General features: G+C 37.0%; 1 protein-coding gene across 2 annotated transcripts; it reads right to left on the bottom strand.

The window, feature by feature from the left end:
• Positions 452–24,547, bottom strand: ZNF800 (zinc finger protein 800). 2 transcript variants are annotated; one of them, XM_021079289.1, is made up of 6 exons: positions 23,885–24,539; positions 23,268–23,386; positions 17,978–18,073; positions 8,995–9,138; positions 3,466–5,158; positions 452–2,230 (listed from the first exon to the last, which is right to left on the bottom strand). In XM_021079289.1, coding segments are annotated over exons 2-6 (1,995 nt in total). In that variant the 5' UTR covers positions 23,329–23,386; positions 23,885–24,539; the 3' UTR covers positions 452–2,229. The 2 variants fall into 2 exon arrangements, with proteins under 2 accessions (XP_020934948.1, XP_020934947.1); XM_021079288.1 differs by having other exon boundaries at positions 452–5,158; positions 23,885–24,547.

Genomic DNA, 24,586 nt, shown 5'->3' with positions numbered 1-24,586 from the left:
CCATTAATTTGGCTATCATGATAAAATAGCCTTAATCGCTCCAGGCCCTTCTAACTTTGACAAGTCCTGACATGGTGCTACTTTTTTCTCTATGACCCAGATGAACTCTTTCTACAGACCTCAGAACCCTCAATTCCTTCTCCTAAATTTCTGCTCTGTGGTCCTAAAGTTGTGACAGAGGAGACAAACTGTGAATGACCCTGTGGAAAGAGGTGAGAAGAGTAAAGGAATTCCAGCAATTCCCAATTCCCAACTCTCCTCCACCAACTTTAGACCACTTCGCTTTCTTCTCTACAGTCTTTAACAAGTAAGAAAGGAAAAGGCTTGCATACAGATGAGAAGCTGCAGCAGGAAATCCTCATATCTTTCCACTTGTTATAGGTACTTAAGTCTGGAAAATATCTTTGGAGTATGTCTTGTGTGTAGGAATGCATAAAAGATAACACCTTGCAAAAGTCCAACATACAGGTTTAATAATGTGCAACTAATGAAGATGGTTTATAAATAACACCTACACATTTAGTTCCCTAAATATATTACGCTATCAAACATTAAAATTAGACCTATAAGTACAAGTTTTCCATACGTGGAAAAGTAAATCCTTTTTTAAATTAAAGAGAAATTATCACTCTAGTTCTTAAAAATAAAACTATCAGGGTAAAATTCAAGTGTAGCTGCTCATAGTCACTAAATAAATTTGATAATAAAACATTTAAGTTTCAACCAATGCACCTTTGTTGAAGCACATTTAGCTGAAATAACTTTGAGTCTGGTTTATTTCCATCACATATAGTACATTTCCAACAAGAGCATGTACATTCAATATAGAACATTTCCAGCAACAGTACAGTCTTTCTAGTTTCCTTTCACAGTATATTTTAGTGCAAAGCACTGGGAAGGGTAAATGTTTTTCTAGCTATAAAAGCATTTTATTATGACTTTGTGGATCTTCAGCATTTTAAAATTTCATACAAAAAGTATATAGATGGACAGGGTCCCTCCTAAGTACAGGTGTGAACCTATATAAAAACATGGTATATTCTCTGCTGTACCTTTTAAAATTATAATTTGACAAAAATCACTAAAAAATAAAATATTCCCTAAAAAGTACAAAATATTGATACATAAAAACCTGCCCAATATTTCATTAAAGATAGATGTACTTCTGTTTTCCCTAAAATCTTGATTACAAAAATGGACAAAAATTCATTATTTTCTAAATTTTACAGTAGGAATCAAATATTGTCTAAAGTGGTCATTTAAGATTTTACTTGGGAGGAAAAAAAAAATCAGGGTTTATATCCCCATCTTCCTTTTGAAGCAATATTTAAAGAAATAAATGAGTATTATAAGAAGTGGTTGTGCAGGGATTGTCTGCATCCATAAAATATCAGTAAGCTATTTACTACCTTCATATTAACATTAGTAAATGTGTGGTCTTTAAACAAAGAAAGAAAAATCTGAAAAATTAAGTTGCATCTATCATTAAAGTGCTTTGTATAAAATTTAAAGAAAAAAGGGGGAATGTTTAATTTTCATAAAAACCTTGGATGTTTACGAGCGAAAAACGTGATGATCCATGGATGAAAATGAACTGGAACTTTCCTGTGCTATATATTTTAGAATGAAACTTTCAAACATTTAAGTGCTAGAAAACAAGTTAGAAATAATGGATGCAAAAATAATTACAAATATTTAGTAAGCTAAATATTTATAATGTGTTGATATTAATTTATCTTTTGGTCCTAACATACAATCACTAGAAAATTATATATCTGTATGATCCAGATAAAAATTGTGTCAAATAAAGTGGAACGAAACTAATACCCTAAGATATAAAGTCTTAGTTAATTAAAAATCACCAGTGGTGATATTTCTTCAGGTTGTTGATCAGGTTGATGATCAACAAATTGTTTGGAAAACAAAATTTGCAACATTTTTGCAGAAACGGTAGACTAAATACACAAGGGGTGGTGAGCTGATAGACTGTGATGACAACATGTAATGTCACAGCTACTTAAAAGTGCTGGAAGAGGCAGTGCCTTATAAACAAGTGGTTAGATGGTTATTATTTTAGTCAGAAAACAGCAGTTACAGTCAAAATTTATCAATTTTTTTTCTTTTTTTTTCATCATGGTACCATTTGAAGACGTTTAGTGGTTCTAACACCAATTTAAAGTCTTTCCACAAAAATGAACTCCAAACCTTTTCGTACATCACTTGAAGTTATCTGAGGAGAAATGGGAATAAATGAACACTTTGAGTTTACCAATAAAATCTTGTCTTTAAAATTATACAACAGTAAATGACTACTAAAGGATGGTTTCATCTCAAGTTTTCTATACAAATAAAAAAATGTGATAATCAAACCGCAACATTTAACCTACTCAGCACTCAAACTAGGTATACTGCTTTAGAACTGGAATCCAAAACTAATTTAGTACTAATTAAATATATTAAATGTTTTAATACAAGGGACACAGGTACTGAAGGCAAACTTTTTAAATATAGAGAGACTTGCAAAAACAAGTACAGGGAGTCTACTCCTTATTTTATTATGCATTTTAAAAAATCTACATTTCTCTCAAAACCCTCTTAAAAAGTAGTATTTTTTCTTTCTTCTCAATAGGGATTTTACTTTTTTTTTGCAACACAACCACAAAAAAAAAAAAAAAAAACCCTACTTAATAATATTAACTATGTTGAAATGATGATCACCAAAAGTTTATTTAAACAAAAAGGTAAAAATAGGAGGATCTTGGACCTAAACAATCACTGTTTCTATAGATCAAAACTAAAAAACAGTAACTAACACATACTCCCAAGGAGAAGGAAAAAAAAAAAAATCCACACTTTCGTTTATCAAGTTTCCCCCTTTGCCTGGAAGCACTATGTTAAATGTAAATAATAAATGCTAATCATTCTAAATTCAATTTGGGGATTTTTTTTTTCTGAGTGCAGCACTTTATTTAGCCATCACAGATTAATTTTTACAATAATTACAGTGCCTCAAAAGATTTTTTCCTATAATTATCGCCTTCACAAATTCATTCTATTATATTTAACTTTCCTACAATGTATTAATTAGTAGACTAAGTCACTGAATCAAATTAAACCTGTGCAAAGTTAGTTAAACAGAAGACTTCTATTGTAAACATAAGCCAATATAAATGTATATATTTTACAACATTGAGAGGAAAGCACTGACCCTGTGCCATCTACCTATAACTATATTGCATTGTCCTGTGGAAGATAAGTTCTGAAGTTAACTTTTGTTCCCAAGCCACTGGAATAAAGGTCACTGAAGAGGTAAATGCAATATGCACATTACTCTTGCAGTTCCCACTGCCATAAGATATATGGAAGCAAACATGTGTTAAAATGGAACCAGCTACAAATTATGGTCAAATGATTTTTTTTAGTTCGATGGGGGGAAAAAAGCAAAACTCTGTAACTGTTCCTCACCAGACAAGAGCCTTAGATCTTGTACTTCGGCCTTTGGTTTTGTTTCCTTCAGGTGAATTGGAAGCATTTGCCTTATGAGTTTTCTTATGATGTTCGAGATAAGTCTTTTTGGCAAATGCCTTTCCACATTTATTGCATCTGTGAAGAGAAAAGTTTTTTGTGACTTTAACTTCAATACCAACGTCAGCTACTTCATACTTTTTACTAGGAGAGTTAGAAGTGCCATCATGTTTTGCGTCACTATGTTTTGCTTCGTCCCTCGAAGGGCCTCTTTTTGCCACTTTATTTAGAACAAAATCAATGGGCTTTTTTATAGCTCTGATCTCTAAACTGGCTGTTATTTTCCCAAGATAACGGGATGACTTTTTATGAACCACAGTTATATGTCGTATCACATCACGCTTCCGACGAGTTTCATAAGTGCAAAGAGGACACTTGTAGAATTTAACATAAATGTTATTCCCATCTGTGTGCAATTCAATGTGTTTAGTCAAGTTCTGTTTCGAAGTAAACTGACGTTTACAAAGTTTACAGTAAAGTTGCTTAAAGTCAAAGCCAGCTGAAAGTTTTGGTTTCCTGGTTTTTTGCTGGCCACCTGCAGCAGACGGACTAGTTGATTTAGGGCTTTCAGAGTCTTGTTTAACTTTATTTTTCTGCGCTGCCGGTGTGTTCTTTTTTTCATTTGAATGATTTGTTCCCTTTAATTCATTCTGTGGAGAATGGGTAATGGAAGGGGGTGAAGATTCTACAGAATCTGCTGGTTCAACTTTAACTTTTATTTCTGAACTGTTGGCAGTATTATTGGGGCCTTTCTCTCTTTTAGAGTTTGTTCCAGAAAGAGTTATCTTGTGGACAATTTGCATATGTCTTTTAAGCATTATTTGTGAACTATATTTCCTCTTGCAAAGGAGGCATTTGCATGCAGTTAAATTGTATTCAGCCTTTGAAGACGACTTTTGTTTTCGAGTCTTAAAAGATTTTTTAGGAGAAACAGAATCCAGGAACAAAGGTTGCCCAGGCTTTGTTGCTATATCAGGAGTAATTGAATCCCTCCTCAGTCCTCTATGAACTTCATCAAAATGCCTCCTTACATTCGCTTTTGTAGCAAATGATTTACAACATACTGGACAACTCCTACTTAATGGAACTAGAACATTCTTACTGCGTCCTTTAGAAGATTGGTTTGGATTCTTTCGTGTTTCAATGTACTTTTTTAGTTCTTCCATCTTTTTCTTGTGTACTTTTCGAATGTGACGACGAACACCTCGTCTGGAATTAAATTCTTTTCTACAAAGACAACATATCAACTGGTGACCAAAATCAGAATTGTCAGAAGTTTCCAAGTCAGCCTGTGATTCCTGAGGTTGTTCATCAGATGTAGGTACAACTTCATCTGCAACAATCTCAACAGGAGGGGGCTCTACAGTTTCCACCTCTGTGTCTGTAACTGGAGCTGTTTTAGACTGTTCAGTGCTAGTGTCCTGTATTTGAACTTCGGTTTGTTCAGGAGTACTGCTTGACTCTGCAACTTCGGTAGGATTATCAGTCCTTGAGATATACTGAAACACTGCATTTTGGTTAGTTTCTATGGGTTCTAGTTTAATAATATATTCTTGCTTGTCCACACTTGGATATATGGCTTCTAGGAGATCATTTATGGCTTGGCTTTGTTTATCATTTACATCAGGAAGGTCTGTTAAGGAAAAAACAACATTTTAATCCGAAATAATTAACATGTTCTAACCCTCTAAAATTTTTAAATGTATTATGAACCTCTGTCTTAAAATTTATTATTTACTAGTTCGTATTTACTTTTATAAGAGCGTTATCTACTTTTCAGTGTTTTATGAGGATTAAAAACTAGTATTAGTCAAACTAGAATTTGCTTTAACTTAAAATCTCAACATGGTACACAAATGTTAGGGAGTAGATGCAACCTGAAGAGCTACTTCTCATCTAAGGACCCTTAATATAAAATAAGCACATGAATATCCTAAACAATAAAAATAATATTTATATTTTTAGCCTAAAATTTTTAGGCTAGCAAAGGCAAGTCAAAGTTCTTATAACCCAAGATGGATGAAACAAAATCATGGAAAAAGTTAACATACATAAAAATAACTTTTTTAGAAAACACAACAGCATTCCTATTAACCTAATCCATAACAAGTAATCTACTCTAAACTGTATGGGGACATCCGAAGATCTTATAAAAAGTGGAAAAAAAAAAAGATTTATAAGAAAATATATAAAAGTGAATGACATGATGTATAGACTAAACTCAGCCCTATTATACGTTTTCTTAACATGACATACTTCTATTAAAACAAATTATTAAAAACTACAGAGCTCTGGAGTTTCCTTTGTGGCTCAGTAGTTAACGAATCTGACTAGGAACCACGAGGTTTCAGGTTCGATCCCTGGCCTTGCTCAGTCTGTTAAGAATCCAGCATTGCCATGAACTGTGGTGTATGTAGGTTGTAGACACAGCTCGGATCCCAATTTGACCCCTAGCCTGGGAATCTCCATATGCCGCGGGTGCAGCCCTAGAAAGGCAGAAAGACAAAATAATAATAATAATAATAATAATAATAATAATAAAATACAGAGCTTACTTGTGCAAGAATTATATCCTCTGTAAGCAACCTAATATTCCTACCGTAAAAGAGTTGTCTAACAGTGGTTATGTTTCTACATACAACCCTAAAATCTAACTATGAATACAGCATCAAATCTGATATCTACTTAAAAATCAAGAAATGACTCATTATAGCTCTTCTAGTCTACTAGTTTTCCTTTTTAAAATGGATAAAGTAGCCTTGTAAGAACAATAATACTTGCACAGAAGTATTTCTAGAATGAGACTGCAGGAGTTCCCATCATGGCTCAGCAGAAACGAATGTAACTAGCATCCATGAGGACACAGGTTCGACCCTTGGCTTCACGCAATGGGTTGAGGATCCGGTGTTGCTATTAGCTGTGGTGTAGGTTGCAGACGCCGCTCAGATCCCACATTGCTGTGGCTGTGGTACAGGACAGCAGCTACAGCTCCAATTTGACCCCTAGTCTGGGAACCTCTGTATGCTGCAGATGCGGCCCTAAAAAGAAAAAAAAAAAAAAAAAAAAAGAGAGAGATTGCAAAGAAGAGTGCATGATAATTCAGAAAATCCATTTACCTATTTCCCTCTAAAAGTCAACTAAACTTTAGTCCATATTAAAAAAAAAACAATAAAGAATAACTGCCAGAAAATTAACTAATTTCCTACTAGTTTTTTTTGGTCTTTTTTTTTTTTTTTTTGTCTTTTTGTTGTTGTTGTTATTGTTGCTATTTCTTGGGCCGCTCCCTCGGCACATGGAGATTCCCAGGCTAGGGGTTGAATCGGAGCTGTAGCCACCGGCCTACGCCAGAGCCACAGCAACGCGGGATCCGAGCCGCGTCTGCAACCTACACCACAGCTCACGGCAACGCCGGATCGTTAACCCACTGAGCAAGGGCAGGGATCGAACCCGCAACCTCATGGTTCCTAGTCGGATTCGTTAACCACTGCGCCACGACGGGAACTCCTTTTTTGGTCTTTTTAGGGACAGACCCGAAGCATATGGAGGGTCCCAGGCTAGGGATCAAATCCAAGTGGCAGATGCCGGCCTATGCCATATCCACAGCAACACCAGATCCGAGCCTTGTCTGCAACCTACACTGCAGCTCATGGCAACACAGGATCCTTAACCCACTGAGCAGGGGCCAGGGATCAAACTTGCAACCTCATGGATACTCAATGGGTTTGTTACTGCTGAGCCACAATGGGAACTCCCCTACTACTTCTTTAATTAAGATTGTATTTGAAACTAATCTCTACAGACTGCCTTTTCATTTGTATCTCAAGGATAAAAAGAAGTATAGTAAGAACTAACAATGATAGGAAAAGTTTCCAGACAATTATGAAGTTTTTGCTTTATCTTATGTCCTATATATACTTTAAATCAACTTCATGCTAATAATTAAAGCAGTATTTTTGATATTTGGAGTTCTGCACTCCATTCCCATCTCAAAAAGGTGAAGTTGAAAAAATGCACAAAATCTACAATGCATCTGTAATATCAAACTGATAGAATATGTTCTATATTTTGTAAGTCCACAGAGTTAAATTCCTGATCAAGAAATAATGAAAGTAACCTATTACTTATTAAAACATTTTAAGAAATTTACATTAGTTCCTTAAAACAAGAAAGTAGTATCATTACATATACTGCAACTTAATCATACTGAGACATTACACTTAATTCAACAAATATTTGGGTTCCACAAAGACTTTGTTAGCCTACTACTTACTTTCATTGCATAAAACTATTTAAGATTTCAAGTTAGCCCATAACACAAACTAATTTCTTTGTTAGTTTTTTTTTTTTTTGCTTTTTAGGGCCATACCTGCAATATATAGTTTCCCAGGCTAGGGGTCTAATTGGAGCTACAGCCGCCAGCCTACACCACAGCCACAGCAACACCAGATCCAAGCTGTGTCTGTGACCTACACTGCAGTTCAGAGCAAAGCCAGATCCTTAACCCACTGAGCAAGGCCAAGAACTGAACCCTTATCTTCATGGATATTAGTTGGGTTCATTATCACTGAGCCACAAGGGGAACTCCACAATCTAATTTCTGATGAAATGACTTATCTAATAAATTTCAGAGAATAAAACTGATGTTCATCTCCTCAGAAGAGAAAATCATGGACTTGGAGAAGAGACTTGTGGTTGCCTGATGGGAGGGGGAGGGAGTGGGAGGGATCGGGAGCTTGGGCTTATCAGTCACAACCTAGAATAGATTTACAAGGAGATCCCGCTGAATAGCATTGAGAACTATGTCTAGATACTCATGTTGCAACAGAAGAAATGGTGGGGGAAAAACTGTAATTGTAATGTATACATGTAAGGATAACCTGACCCCCTTGCTGTACAGTGGGAAAATAAAATTAAAAAAAAAAAAAAAAAAAAAAAAAAAAAAAACTGATGTTCAAATCAAGACACAAAAATTACTAGAAAAATACAAATTTTTTTTTTAATGCTCTCTATGTTCCTCCAAAGTCAACTCTTCATTCATTCTTTGTTCAATTTCCACCCTTTCATTTACTTAAGGAGAATCTAAGTAAACGATCAGTCCTATCCGGTAGCAAGTTGTTAAAGTAGTAAAGAGGAAAAATACCAATACCCCCACCAGGCATTAATATTTTAACTTACAAAAATCCTGACTATAAACCATATAGTCCATATAAACATTCACAAATAATATCCAATATATTAATATAAGTAAATATACTCATAAATCTAACCTCATGTATCTTTAGCAAAACCAAATGAAAAGCACTGATATGAAAGTATCTATTTAAGAAACTGAATATAACATTATTTTATTTAATCCTCCATTACCAAATTATCTGTAACTAGATATTAATACTATTTTAACACAAATGCATAACTGCAGTATAAGAACATATAATAAAATGCATAACTGAATATATGAATAAAACTCACTGTCATCCATCTGAAGACTTGGTGGGCAGTAGAACTTTTTATGGGTAATTAAATTTGGTAATCCTCTGAAGAGACTGCGGCATAATTTACATTCAAAAATAGTGTCCACGTCTTTTAATAAAATGTGCTTAAGTTGTTTAGTTCCTGAGAGAAAAAAGAAAGGAAAATTTAACATAAAAGATAACTTTAATACAGACTTTTAAACTGGGCAATCACTGTTGACAATCTAAAAGCGTAGTTTTACTCTTTAAAAACAAAATACAGGCATTGCCAATGTCTACCACAATGTACCCAGAACTAAGTTATAAACCAAGTTAATAAGCAAAATCCTACTATTATTTGGATTAGGACAGTTGAAATCGGCGGTCTTTTTCTAATTCAGCAGCCAATCAATTCCTGGGATATCTTAATAATGGTTCCAACATCTAGGTGATCATCACAATGACCTCGCAATAAAGATACACATGACCAACTCCTGGAGATTCTGATTCAGTGGATCTGGAGTAGGACAGAAGAATTAAACGCCACCCCACCCAAGTTTTTGTAGCTGGTTCTTCTAGCTCTTTCCCACTTGGAAGTGACTATGAAGCAATACATTTTCCCCTTGATCCTTAAAAAAGGTCAAAACTGTGTCATGGGATTGCCTGTGACTTTCTTTTTACATTCAGCTCAAAGTACTTCAGGTTCTGGGCCAACATGGGATGATAGCCATTTAGTGTGATGGTAGTGAATCCTTGCCCATGGTTTTGAATGTTGCTAGGCCTCTTACTACCACCAGACATTTATTTAAAGCATTTCTCCCTTAAAAACTTACCCTAATTGCAATTAATTAAATACTGATATAATTACTAGTTTAAAGCATGTCTTCTCCACTAGACTGTAACTCCAAAGCAGCCAAGACCAAGCCTGTCTTATTTACAGCTACAAAGTGCTCAGCCCTAATAATGCTCAATAAATATTTGTTGAAGAAATGCCACTGATCTAGGAAATCTAAGCATTATGAGGCAGATAAAAAGGTGGAGAAAAAAATAAATGGCAACAAGTACTCTTTAAATCTTTAAAATAAAAACATCCACCAGGAATAACACACAAATGGAAGGTCTTTTGTCACTACTTCCTATAGGTATCTGACAGAGGTAAATTGATAAAATTGATCTGCAGTGTTCACTATTTAATAAGCTTTTAGTTTCCTCAAAAAAAGATAACAATAATGACTGAATTAAAGAGAAAAAGAACAAAAGTGTCCTGAAAAATACCTTTAAGACTATGTGAATAGTGTTCCACCATACAATAAGCTTGGGACTAACAGAGAATAAACACAATCTCAGTAGCATAATTAATATTGTAGGGTCCATAACATTAAATATTTCTGATTCAATCTTTTGCAATCTGTTTACATTTAATTTTTGTATTCATCATGTTGCATTTTATCATCATTTTGAAGACAGGGCAGCCCTCAAATTTCTACTACAAAAAGATTACCAGAACTTTACTAAGTCTTCAGAGATTTCAATTCTGGCATCATCTAGTTCTGTAGCCTTAAAGAGCTATATAATTTTGGCATTTTGATTTATCTTTTAAAAGAAACACGTCAAATTAAACCTATCTTGGAGAATTATGAATGAAAATATGAGAATTAAATTATAAATCTGGGTTTCTGAGGAAAAAAAATTATACGTAATGAAATAACTCCATTTCCCAAATTCAAATCAAGATTGCACTAGACCATTTTACTGCAAAATCAGAAAACGTATATTTTAAAAGATTCAAAGGATTGCTTGGATATTATTCTTTATATAAAAGTAAGTTCACATACACACACACATTTCTCTAGTACATTCATATTACAAAGTACACTGGCAATAAACTGCTAATATATTTAATTCATATTTGTCACGAGTAACAAACCATGAGAGTAGACCGATCATGTGAAATACTTCAGATGAGCCTCTCTAATTGATCTACATATAGTGCTCAGTAAGCATAGGTGGGTGTATTGGAAGAAAACATATGAAAATTCTGCACATTTTAACCCTAAATTAAAAGACCTGCTAGACCCACACTACAAATTCAATTCTACCTTTAAAGATAGTATAAAGGGATTGAAAAAGAATACAGAAGTAATTTGAACTAAGTTTAACTTAAGAATTCTACTGAAGGTCTAACTAGAAAGTACAATACGAAATTACACATTAAAAAAGTTATTTGTAAAAATATAAGACTGCATCCTCAAATCAGACATATCTACCATCTTCTCCCAATCGATCATAAAAAAAAACCTATCAATTTCTTCTCTAGTCCTAGTTATAGAGTTAGTTTTTATTCAGTAGAGCAGGTGTATTTATTCCCAATATGCACTGGAAATAAAAAAAAGTATTTGGCTCTAACCTTGACTAATCAATCTTAGTTATCAATCACAAATGCTCCACCACTCTCATGCCACCTACACACACTCACAGATACAAACATTGTTGTGCTGATCTGGGCATATCAAGTTTCTTTCAAATCCTTGTATTCACCAAATTCTCTCTCTCTCACTTACTTTTCAGGTCTTCACCAGTTTTTTTTTGTTTGTTTGTTTGTTTGTTTTTTGTTTTTCTCTCTGCCTATAACATTCTCCCATTTCCCTGGTCTGGCTCACTTCAGAATCCTTTGGAATCCAGGTTAGATGTCACTTCCCCCAGGCAGCCTTCTTGGACCCCTCCTGGTTTTGTTGTTGTTGTTGTTAAGATTCTTCGCTGATACCCCCAGAGCACCCTAACATCGATACTATGTTATCCTGCTATCTTGTTATTTTTCTGTATCCCCATTAAACTGGAAGTTCAAAGGGGACAGAGAAGATATCTTTAAGAAAACCTTCCCAATAAATAGGATTTTTTTAAAAGTTTAGGTAAAGTTGATTGGAAAGTCAAAAAAAGGACCTGAAAGATTTTCCAATCCTGCTCACATACTTTAAAATAATAAAAATAAAAAGTGTCCTCATTCCATAAAGAAGACAAAAGTTATTCCCTAAGTTAGTTTCAGTCACCATTTAAGCTTTTGTTGTTTTTCCCCTGGGGACATAATGGCTTTATTCTAATCAGCTACCATTTTCTAATTACTTTGCTCACTGACAATTAGACACAGCCAACCAACTGTGCCTCTGTCAACAGTTGAAACTTTCTATAACCTCAGACAACAACAGACAAGGTCATCTAGACAGCAACCAAAGTTCTTCCACAACTCTTAACCCTGAGAGAGAGAGCGCGCCATGCTGCCTTACTCTTGATTATTCCTTTTCCTATATTAATAACTCTTTCTTGCCTTAGGTTTTTAAATTATCTCAGAAGTCACTACATACTGCTTATAGAGACCATCAATCAGTATCTATCAAAAAAAACAGGCCTCCAGAGGGAGGGCTTTTGATGCCTAAAATTAATTAATGAATATTTCAGATTCTCATACAGAATGGGTGCTCACTTAAGTTTAGTTAAACCTCATCAAGGGTTTATTCTATGCTATCAATTAATGCCAAACACATAGTATACACTGATAAAAATGTTTAAAAGACTTTTTTCAAAAGGAAATTATACTCAATTTTACATTAGCTTATACTAGGTAGTCAGTTGACGTGACATAAAATTAATTCTAACTCTTCTGTTCTAGACAAAGATAAGCTTTTGTTTTTTTTCCCTTAATATATTGATATGTTAGTCAATGACCCTTTTAGGTGAAGGCAATAATGATTTTTTAAGCACACATGAGCTCCGTTTTAGGATGACTGCTTAACTACAATATCATCCCAACATTGCAAGCAAATCTATAATTCCTGTTACAGCTCCTGAATTACAAGACCAGCATGAAGGAAATTTCTAATTGATCATCCCTAATTTAAGAAAACTTATGAAAATTAAAATTGTTATCTTAAAACCACCAGCTACAAGGGTTGGTAGAAAAAATTACTAGATTAATTATGGAACACTACTACATACTACATTAATAAGTAGAATAAATTTTAGTGCCTACATGGTGTAGCTTTTGTTTAGTTTAACACACATTTATTGAACACCTACTAAATACCAGGTACAGTGTTATTCATTGGAGACATGAAAGTGGAGGGTATCATCTATGCCCTTGAGAAATTCCCAGACTAATAGAAACAGCTGCTCTCCTAGAAACATAGCCCCAGACGACATGTTTTGAAGATGAATGTAACAACAAATAAATAAATCCATATTTTTCTTATTCATCCCCAAAATATGCAGTCTTCTTTTAAACTTCCTCTGATTGCTATGTATCTACCAAAAATAAAATCCATCATATTAATATGCCACTTCTCAATGTATCTCTGATAAATCATACTGCCATCCCAAGCTTTTGCTTAGAGTCAGGACTGAAGCATCACTATCTAGTCACAGCTTACACTATCTGCAAGAAATGCTGCTTTACACAATAAAAATTAAAAAATCTTCTAAGAAATTAACCAAACTTAAATTGAGTTAGACAATGACAACAGGAAACATTACGCAAAGCCAATTCTCATTTTTCACTACAATTTATTCCTAAGATTCAAAATAGATGCTGTTATTTGCACAGAGTAGTAGTGTATTCTAGAGGTAGAATCCTTTTTTCTATGATACACTTGACCTTAAACAAACTCAGGAGTTAAGGAGGCCAACACCTATCGTAGTCAAAAGTCTGCATATAACTTACAGTCCTTATACTCACTTCCTCCATATCCTTGGTTCTGCATCTACAGACTCAGTCACCCAAGGAACGTCTGATAGTGTAATATTTACTACTGATAAAGATCCACATATAAATGGACCTGCTCAGTTCACATTCAGGTTGTTCAAGAGTCAACTGTATAATATTGTAAAAAGAGGGGATACATATTTCAAGAATTTTAAAAAATGATGTCAACTTCATATTAAAGACCAGTTTTAAGTAATGGACGAAATGATTACCTTTCCCTTTTCCCATTTTTTCTGTTTCTAACCCTAGGGCGTTCGACAGCTCCTTTGCCTCTACCAGAAGACTAAGAGACTAAGAAAGAATATTAACCTCAATCAAATCAATTTTATAAACATCTCATGGAAGTACACCTTTTCTGTTACTTAAAATTTTGTTTCACTTTGGGGAGAGAGGTCAGGAAAGGAAGAAAGCTAAAATAAAAGCTAATAGAGAAACAATAAAAATGAGGGAAATTTAAAGACAAAGAGTCACAAGATGTGCTCCTAGAAGGACTGATAAAATCAAGGAAAGGATCAAGCAAAAGGCAGGGCAGTCAAGGTAGTACCTGAAGCCAGGATTCAGAGCAAACAGCATGTCTCAAGTCACCCAACCATCAGGGCTCTCAGAGTAGAAAATCTGTAGGTGGGGGTAAAACAGCCAGCCTTCTAAAAAAAAAAAATGAGGTATCTATCTATGGACAGATGTCAAACAACAGAGGAATGTACTGTTAAAAAACCAAAGATACCTAACTATGCAGAGTCAGCGAGCACCTGTATTATTAGGGAGAATGTGAGGGATATATGCTTATACAGGCATAGAAGGCCTCTAGAAGACACAAACCATGCAGCAGTGCTACCCGAGGAAAGAGATTTATTTTTGTATTTCTGTATACCCTTTTATACCTCTTTATTACTTTTGTTTAAATCACAAGTAAATATTACTTATCCCCAAAAGAAAAGTCTATTCAAGCTAATTTGCAAGTCAAGCTGATAGAAATAAAGAGGGATTAGAGGTCAAGAAATGTTTGTAATTTAAAGCCAGGAAAACAGTACAAAGCAAAAACTGAAGTGTGAGGCAAAGAAAATGGGTCCAGCAGTCAGTACAGCACACACGAGGTTGGTGGACCTAAAAAATGAGTCAACTCCTTCCTCAGCCTTTGATGAACTTCTTGCTTGGGCAGGAATTAATATCAGGTCATAGACAGCCCAGTATAGGCAGGAGATGGTGAATCCCTTACGCAGACCTGATACAGGAGTTGAAGACAACCATCCGAGTAAAGGCAGATATCCTAACACATTACTACTGCCCAAGCTGGCTTAGCCTCTGAAGATTAAGAAGGGCAAAACACAGACTTCTACCTTCAAATATCTGTCAGATATAAAACACCACCAGGATAGCTCTTTAAATGCAACATATGTGACAAAGCTGTAAAGGAAAGAGCTTAGAAAGAGATGAGTCATTAAAGGCCTGCTTCGGAGTAGAGTGAGACTGGAGTCTCAGTATGAGAAGGGATTTTAGACCCTAAGTCATGTGGCCCAAACTTCCACCTCATCCTCCCAAGATTTCAGTCAGCTGAGTGATAAAGAGTTACTTTAAGAGACCTGAGATTAATCCAGATATGGGAGAGATTCCTATCTTAAATAATAGTGAAAACTGAAATTCCTTAGCTATGCGATACACTGATGAAGTAGAATTCCTTTTTTGTTATTATCATTATTGTCTTTTTGCCTTTTCTAGGGCCACTCCCACGGCATATGGAGGTTCCCAGGCTAGGGGTCTAATTGGAGCGGTAGCCGCCAGCCTACACCACAGCCACAGCAACTCGGGATCCGAGCTGCGTCTGCGACCTACACCACAGCTCAAGGCAATGCTGGATCCTTAACCCACTCAGCATTTCTAAATCATCTCTATGACTGAGTGCATAGAGAATTTAAATTACAGTATTTTCAAAATTTGTCTTAAAAAGAAAAAAGGCTCAGAAGGCAAACATGCCAGGGACATTTAAGAAAAAACATATTCAAAGTCTCTTTTCTTTAGCTTAGACAGTAAAGAAATGGCAAACACAGAAAACATATATGACCACAGTACAATGAAAAAACACTCTCTTTTCTTTTTTCTTTCTTTCTTTTTTTTTTTTTTTTTTTTTTTTTTTTTTTTTGGTCTTTTTAGGGCTAAATCTGCACCATATGGAAGTTCCCAGGCTAGGAGTAGAATCAGAGCTGTAGCCAATGGCCTACGCCACAGCAGTGTGGGCTCCAAGCTGAGTCTGTGACCTACACCTCAGCTCACAGCAACACTCGATCCTTTTAACCCACTGATCAAGGTCAGGGATGGAACTGTGTCCTCATGAATAGTCAGGTTCACTACACTGAGTGAAGGGGAACTCCCATACTTTCATTTTTAAATATTCACCTTCCAAAGTTAAAAAAAAATAATTTTGGGTACAGGATCTTTTACAAGACAAAGCACAAATGAATGAACCAATTCTAATTTCTAAATCAAATAACACTATAATAAACTGAAGCAGTAATAAAATAACTTCATTAATTCCACATGATCAATTTTTTTTTTTTGTCTTTTGTCTCTTGAGGGCCGCACCCACAGCATATGGAGTTTCCCAGGCTAGGGGTTCAATCGGAGCTGTAGCCGCTGGCCTACGCCACAGCCCCAGCAACGCCAGATCCAAGCCGCATCTGTGATCTACACCACAGCTCACGGCAACACTGGATCCTTAACCCACTGAGCAAGGCCAGGGATCGAATCCACAACCTCATGGTTCCTAGTTGGATGCATTTTTGCTGCGCCATGAAAGGAATTCCTCCACATGATGAATTTTTTAAAAAGAAACCTACAACAAGGAATATGACTAATTACCTTCATTTCCATGATACAAGAAAAGAACAAAAAAATTTCTATCTCTATACTAAAAAGTAGCTAACGGAAACTCTCACTACAAATACAAACTAGCCATTCTTCTGTTATGCCAGAAATATGTTTAAATACTATCTCTAATTAGTAAAAATTTAATTGTACTTACGATAGAAAAATTTGACCTGTTATTTCTGTTAACCAAGGGCAATCACCAAAAGTAAAAAACAACAAAAAACACAGCAAAATACATTTATACCACCACCCAGCATGAGCACAGGCATATGATACACATTAAATACTTACTAGTTTAAAGATACACAAAAGCAATGTCACGAAGACTATATATGAAAAGTGTAAGAAATGAATCTTAAGAGTCAGAAATAGGCTTTTTCATTTTAGATTAAAGAACAATCTATTTCTTAGAATCCTAAAATAAATCAAATATACACTATTTCCCTTTAAAATTATTTAAAAACAAGCATCTCAGAAAACTTCTCGTCAATACAGAACAAGTGATTCCAAGTAAATCTTTTCCTTTGAATTTCAGAAATTTTTCATTAAAATATAGTAAACTTTAAAGTAATAACAAAAGACTACTAATCCTTTAAGTGCCCACCACTTAGGTGTCCATCAGTCATGTGTTTGCTTGTTCGTATTCAACTTAACAGTCTGCAATGTCAGAGAAGTCAAATCTGCAACAGGTGGATAACTGGATCCTAAGAATCACAGCAGTCTAAGACCTTACTGATAACACTGGAGTTCTAACAGTTCTCAATCATTTATATGCAGTGAGCAACACCTACTTTAAAGAACTGATTGCAACTGCACAAATATACTTATTATATACCCATTATTATAGTAATTTAATAGAAAGAGAAGCTAAGCAAACGTATTTGAAGATATCTGGGTTGGAATAAGCCAAAATTTTTTCTATATTATCTCTACTAAAGATATTGAAATTCCAAGGTTAGGTAGAAGATGGTTACACAAACAGATGATAAAGTAATTAATCTAGAACAAGGGACATCTCAGACATTCTGGGTAAATAATCTACTCTGTCAAAGCTCATAAAGACCCTGTATAATTTATACTGCCCTTTGAGAGTTTATAAACAACATGCCAAAAAATAACAATAAATCTTTAAGAGACACTTTACCAGCAAATATATCACATGCTTCTTTAGGCCATACTAAATACTTTTAAAATTACTATATAATATACAGTAGTACTGAAAAAGAATCTCTAACCAACCCAACATTACTCATCATTTTTAAAATGACGAAAGCATTCTATAAAGAAAACCAGTGTATACATTTTATTTTTTAATTATTTCTAAGGATTTCTAAACAGTTTTTAACTACTATGTGAAGATTGAAAATACATCCTAAAACATTCATACCTGATCGAAAGCACTCAATTATTTGCTGAATACCAGATTTGGATGTCTGTAGTGGTTGCTGTAACAAAGGAGCATCTCCAGGTTCCAGGATATAAACTACATGGAAAACAAACACCCACCCCAATCCCCACAAAAAAAGGGTTATTTAAATCATTTATTATTGAAGTAAAACAATGGTTTACTATAATTATGTTAATGACAATCACACTTTTTTTGTACATATTTCACCATTACCTTTGCAAGGCAAAATGAACTAATGGGGAAAAAAGTAAAATTCTTCTCAATTCAAGGTGAAATCAAGACTGTTAAGGTCAAGCATTAGGTTCAAATGAAAAGATCTTATCATTTTGGTATTATTCAGAATGTATTAGTCATGTTTGCCTTTTTATTTCACCTTGAAGAGGAACCACTATATTTAACCAAAATTCTAGGACAATGACAGCCTAGCCATACCTCATAAACCATTCCAAAACCCTCCGGACAATCTAGTACAGCTCTCTGGGCAACTATGAGAGCAAAACTCAAAAACCACTGCCTAAGGAAAGAACTGGTCAAGTGCACAATGATCGATGTACAAGAATGTTCACTGCAGCATTGAGAAAAATTTTCAAACAACTTAAAAGTCTCTCAGAAGAAACCACAGTAAATAAACTATGAAATATCCCCACAACGGAATCCCTCATAGCTATTACACAGCATGAGCTAGATCTACATGTAATGGCAACAAAGGATGGAGATAATGTACTGTTAAGCAACAAACACAGGTTATAGAATATGACGATCTCAATTAATATATTTCAATAGCTTAAGAAAGAAAGAAATTTAACGTATATGAATGTCTATGTATAAATGCTAAGATAAACACAAAAAGTCTGGTGGGATACCAACAAAACTTAATAAAGGTTCTTTCTGTCAGGATGGGTTTATAGGGGAGATTTTCACTTTCTGCCTTATACTTCACTACCCTGAGCTTCTGGATGTATGCATTTTAGAAAGAACATATTTTTATAAGAAGTGAAAATAATATTCCTATTTTAGATACAGAGGTCTCCATCATCCCTGATTTCCAAAATCCCCTAATTGGCAGTATAACTGCGTAATAAATTAGATTATGGTAATAAGAAAGAAAGTAACTGAAAAGGAAAACTATTTTCCTTCAGATATCAAATAGAGATAGTTGTAGTAGAGAAAAACTGGCCATTTTAATTATCTCTTTTTTGGATATGTTATAATATCTTATCATCCTAACCCAGGATCGTGTACTCAGAGTGAGGAGATAAGAAGAGGTACTTCAGTAGCATGTGTTGCTACTGCTTCAGGGTCTGGGCTCAGACAGCATCTAGTTGTCTGATAAGGCAGGTAAAACCTGCTGTGCTATGCATGTAGACACAGCCTTAGATGCTCTTTCAGGCTTCAACTCTCAAGTTCAGAGTACAAAAATGGGAGGAACTATATCTCAAGACCAAATCACTCCATTAAGCAAAATTTTCCCAATTTTAAGAGACACTTTGGGGAATTTTAAAGAACACACAGAAATACACCTCATTTCAAGAACATCTGACACTGGCACTAACGGTAGTGATTAAAAACAGAAGACTCTAGACCTGGACTGACTGTGCTGAAATTCTTTTTCTGTCATTTACTAGATACAACTAAGGCAAATTATACTCTCTGATCTCTCTGTTCTCACCTCTAAAATGGGGATAATAAAAGTACCTAAGTCACAGAATTGAGTAAAGATTAAATTTGTTAATGTGGGTAACTGGTTAAATCAGCCTTGGGTATAGTAAAGGCTTAATAAATGTTCTATTATCATCATCATCATCTACCACTCAATTCTTTTCCTGACACCAAAAACTGAAAAATCTCTTCCAAAACCTAAATGTAGAATTCAACCCCCCAAGAGAAACAGCAGCAGAAGCTTGTAAATAGGTTGATGGTATCATTTATTTGGCCTAGATGGATCTCTTTTCAGTATGTGCACATTGTAACAACCAACAACTAATTAAAAAAATAATAACTGTAAAAGAGAGGGTGGAAATTATACAACTTTAAAGAAGTAAAAAGCCCCAAAGTTTGGCCCTGTAAATGGTAAGAATTCTAGAAAGGAAGAATGAAAAAAGAATAATGACATAAGGGAGAATATGGAAACTTTTTCTCAGAGCCATCTTTCCTCATTTAGGTACGTGCTCCAGAAATCTTCCTATAACACACTAACTTCCACCTCCACATGACAAGGTCTGATTTTAAAGCTACAGCAAAATTTTGTTACCCATCACCATCACTGCTACCACCAGCATACACATACATCCTAAGACACCATTCAAAATAACCCCAGGTTAGCTTAGTTATGAGTGGACACATTCACTTGGTATTTACATCTGTGTAGTTCCTACTGTAAGAAAATACCCTTTCTTCATTTGAAAACGTACTCTCAAACCCTTAAAAACTTTATATGTTAGTGTTTCATATTTTTCTTTTATTTTTATCTTTTTAGAGCTGCTCCTGTGGCATATGGAGGTTCCTAGGCTAGGGGGTCAAATCAGAGCTGGAGGCCTACACCACAGCAATGCAGGATCTGAGCCTCGTCTGTGACCTACACTACAGCTCACGGCAACACTGGATCCTTAACCCAATGGGCGAGGACAGGGATCGAACCTGCATCCTCACAGATACTAATCAGATTTGTTTCTGCTGAGCCACAATAGGAACTCCCAGTGTTTTATAATATTACCTTTTATATAGCCTATCATCCTTCCCAAGACGAGGTTACATGACCATTTAGGGAAAAACAACAACAAAAAACTGCTTCTCCTTTCTGCCAAAACAAAAAACACATTCAGAAGGTAACAACTTTCTTCACAATTTTCCAATAACATACTTCCCAGAACAAAATACTTTTGTAAGCGTCCCTTCTACCTTAAAACAAGCCTCTTAAAAGATCCTTCTACCTACGATGTCAGAGATTTGCTTATAAATAATAGAGGCTGGGGGAGCATTTGAAAAGTGGAGAAAGGAATTGTGGGGAGGGGAGAATACAGATGAGAAGAGATTGTCCAAGTACTGATAACTGATGAGGTTGGGTGGGTACTTGGGGTTCCTTATACCATTCTCTCTACTTTTGAATGTTTGAAATTGTCTGTGCAAAGAAACTTGCTTAAAACATAACTAAGAATATACTTTACATACACCAACAGGCTTATAACAACACTACCCTTCACTACGAATTGATCCATCCTCTCAAGGCCTCCTCAGGTACACAGTGCTCTCATTCATGAACTCACCTCCCTGTCTACAATCCAGAGGACAGACCTCTCAGAAGAACCCATTAGAAGAACTTCTCAAACATCATGTCATCTTCTCCCCTTCATCTCAGGGCGTCCTCTTTTAAAAACTACCATAACAAACACTCCCCGACTGGCCCATACCTTCCTTTGAAATCATGACAATTAACTACTCCTAAGTTGAGCTTCTAGCTTTCCACTGAACTAAATCCTCACAAAGTGTTTACTCCTAGCTAAGAAAGCAAAGAGACACTACTTTTCATCTGACGGTCTGGGAAATAAACTGCATGGGGAAAGTTTCTGGCAAAAGAAAGTTGAAAATTTCAAATTACTACAACTTATCTGACTTTGTGTTAATGAGGGAGGAAAAGCAGCAAAGTTCCAATACCTATGTAAAAGTTCCACTCTGGACACCTCTTTAAAAAGGCATTAAAGTCTTTAGAAAACTTTAATTACCAGAATACATTCAATAAGGTATGGTCACAAATCACACAAAATTATCTTATTTGTTTACCTGTTTATGTCTATCTCTTCCCGCTCAAAAGTCCCATGAGGAAATAAGCTCCTCTGTTTTGTGCATCACTTATATCCACACTGCCTTAAACAGTGCCTAGCTCCTAACTTAAGCTGCTCAATAATGAATTATCAGAGAAATAAAGAAACGCCCAAATAAATTTCCTCATAAGTAAGTTTTAATGATTTAATTAATTCAATTTAAACAACTTGAAATGTTCTTAGAAAAAAATGAGATAAGTCAGTGGAACACAAGTATAAAAGACATTCACAGCCTTATACTTCAAAACTGGCAAAATCCATTCAACATTTGGTAAAATATAAATGATATATCTTCACTTCAAATACACAAAATATGCAGTAGAAAGGATGGTGAAAGTTAGGTCAAGGAGCAGGTAAAGAGACTCTGGATTCCATCCCTGCCATTGCCTGTTTTATCAGCAGAGCTATTATTTCCAAAATATCAGTGGGGATAGGGTCATGGTACAAATTTTATTCTCATATGTACTGGAGTTTTCTGCAAATAGAAGTTCTTCCTTTATGTTGGCATTTTTTCCCATTAACTCTACTGTGACAAAACTAAGAACACAGTGCAGTTTAAATACTCCAACAAAAACTAAGCAAAAGTATTTAAAAAGTGCTAATAACTTTTAGATCAAAAATGATAAATAGCTACCTTTGAACTATATTAGAATATTCTTCAAGTGGTTGAGTGAGTGTATTCAAGGATTCCCTTTTAAGATATACCTCTAAATGTTTGTGACAAAACACATCAAACTTCTAAGAAGCAGAAAAAGTTTCCCTATCACATTTATTAAAGTGTTCTAATATGCTTCATGAGACTCCAAAAAGCAACTTTTTCATTTCATAAATGAATAAAATATCCCTTAAAATATATATATGTACTCTACCTAAATAATCAGGTTTTGCAATAGTGTGTTCTGTCCCAGAAAGTTAAAAGAGGGGCTGCATTTAGCAAAACCTTATTCTCGCAACAAGTTGAATTCAACAAACTTTTTAAGTCCAAACTAAACTAGTTTTTAGGCTTTGTACAAAATTCTCTCTGTAAGCACTGTTTAAGCATGACAAACTTTTAGTTTTTAAGAGTTTAAATGAAACAACTTCCACGAAGATAAATGCTACCATCCTCCCACCCATTTTTTCCCTTTTCTCTTCAGTCTTAAATATTCACAGAGCATGGGGCTGGGGCTATACCACTAACTGCAGGCTGCCTTGAAAAAGCAAAAGGGATTGAGTGATCGATCTTGCGGAAAAGATTGAAGGTGACACTTGTAGTACTTTTTTTAAGGGATCAAGAAGGGGAGACCTCTTGTTTGTACAAGCTTTTACCTTCATAACTGGTTTTATGCTGGGGGAAATTATAGCCTGCTTAGTTAGGAATGACTTCTCGGGCTGGAGGAAAAGAAAACCAGAAGGAAACAGCAGCATGGCTCTGATGGAGGGCAAAGTAACTGGCGAAGCAAGGGGTATACCTGGTTCACAGCATCCGTGATGATGGTGGTCAGTTTGACAGTATTTGTCCCTTAAAGGCATTTTCAGTGGACGCGACCTACTTTCCTTTCACTGTAAGAAGCTCTTCATTGCGGCTTGGCTGTTGAAAGAAGCACAAACCCGTCACTCACCCTGAACTTCCTGGGGGGGCTCTGGCTGCGTTTTTCAGAAACCTTCCCTTCACCTGCCCTCCGCTTTCCCTCCACCCCTCCACCGCCCTGCACCTTCCTCTTCCTCTCGCACCGAAAACGAAAAACGCACCGAGGCTTCTCCAGCCTGAGCTCCCGCAGAGCTCCATCGCCCTACCCGGAAACGCAGCCGCGGGCGCGCAGCGCAGGGCGAGGGCCTAGCCGGCTGCGCGGGCGGCGGCGGCGGCGGCGGCCTCGCCTTCCCGGGAGGGCGCGCGCGGGGACGGAGGCGCGGAGCGCGTCGGCCCCGGTCGGCGTCTGGGCCCGTGGGGCGGGGGGCGCGGCGGCCGCGGCGGCCAAGGTGCCGCTCCCGCCCGCGGCCGGCCCACGCCGCGCCCTCCCGCCACGCACGTGCGTCGGGGTCTCCCCGGAGGCGCTCCCGTCCCCCCGACCAAGTGCGCCCAACTTACTGAACTCCAAGGGCGGGCCGGCTGGCAGGCGGAAGGCAGGCAGGCAGGCCGGGCGGCCGCGGGGACAGCCTGGCGTGGGAGGCGACTTCGGGCCCCACCTGGCGCAGCCTCCGCGGACCAGGCGAGGGGACCCGGGTTCGGGCCCGACGCGCTCCCAAAGAGTCCCCGCCGGCGCTGACGCGGAAGCGCCCAGCTCACCACGTCCCTCCGCGGCCCGAGGCGACGGCGGCGGCGGCGGCGCACGGCGTCCCTCCGCGCTGGGGAGCTGGGCGGGCGGGCGGCGCGCGGGCGCAGGCAGTTGACAGGAGGAACCGCCCCGCAGCCGCCGCCGCCGCCACCGAAGGAGCCGGAACCGGAGAGGGCAGGACCCGAGGCGCCCCTCGCCGGGGCAACGGCTGCTGCCGGAGCCCGGCTCCCCCCAGCGCCGCTCCACCTGCAACGGTCCCTCAGGCTTTTGGAGAGGGGCGGGGAAGGACGGGGGTTTCCCCCCACCTCGGGCCCTTTTTAGTAGCAGTTGTTTCTGGAAACTTTATTGAGTCAGTCTCTCTCTTTCTCTGTCTCCCCCTCTCCGAAGAGCCTGAGTTACCGCCGTGGAGCGGGTAGGAAGGGGGAAGCAGAGACTCTCCGGCAGCGACAGGGAGCGACTGACTGACCCCGGACGGAGATGGGGCGAGGGCAGGAAGTGACAAGCTCTCGAAGTGG

Source organism: Sus scrofa, chromosome 18 (genome assembly GCF_000003025.6).
Source record: "Sus scrofa isolate TJ Tabasco breed Duroc chromosome 18, Sscrofa11.1, whole genome shotgun sequence".
Taxonomy (NCBI): domain Eukaryota; kingdom Metazoa; phylum Chordata; class Mammalia; order Artiodactyla; family Suidae; genus Sus; species Sus scrofa.
This window is presented reverse-complemented; position numbering and strand designations above follow the sequence as displayed.

Bases quoted from the DNA above. Each gene is read 5' to 3' on its own strand.
- ZNF800 (XM_021079288.1), bottom strand. From the start codon at position 23,328: ATGCCTTTAAGGGACAAATACTGTCAAACTGACCACCATCATCACGGA. The intron at 18,074-23,267 runs GTATACCCCTTG...TTTTCCATGTAG, and splicing joins TCACGGATGCTGTGAACCAG to TTTATATCCTGGAACCTGGA. The intron at 9,139-17,977 runs GTATGAATGTTT...TTTTTCTCTCAG, and splicing joins AATTGAGTGCTTTCGATCAG to GAACTAAACAACTTAAGCAC.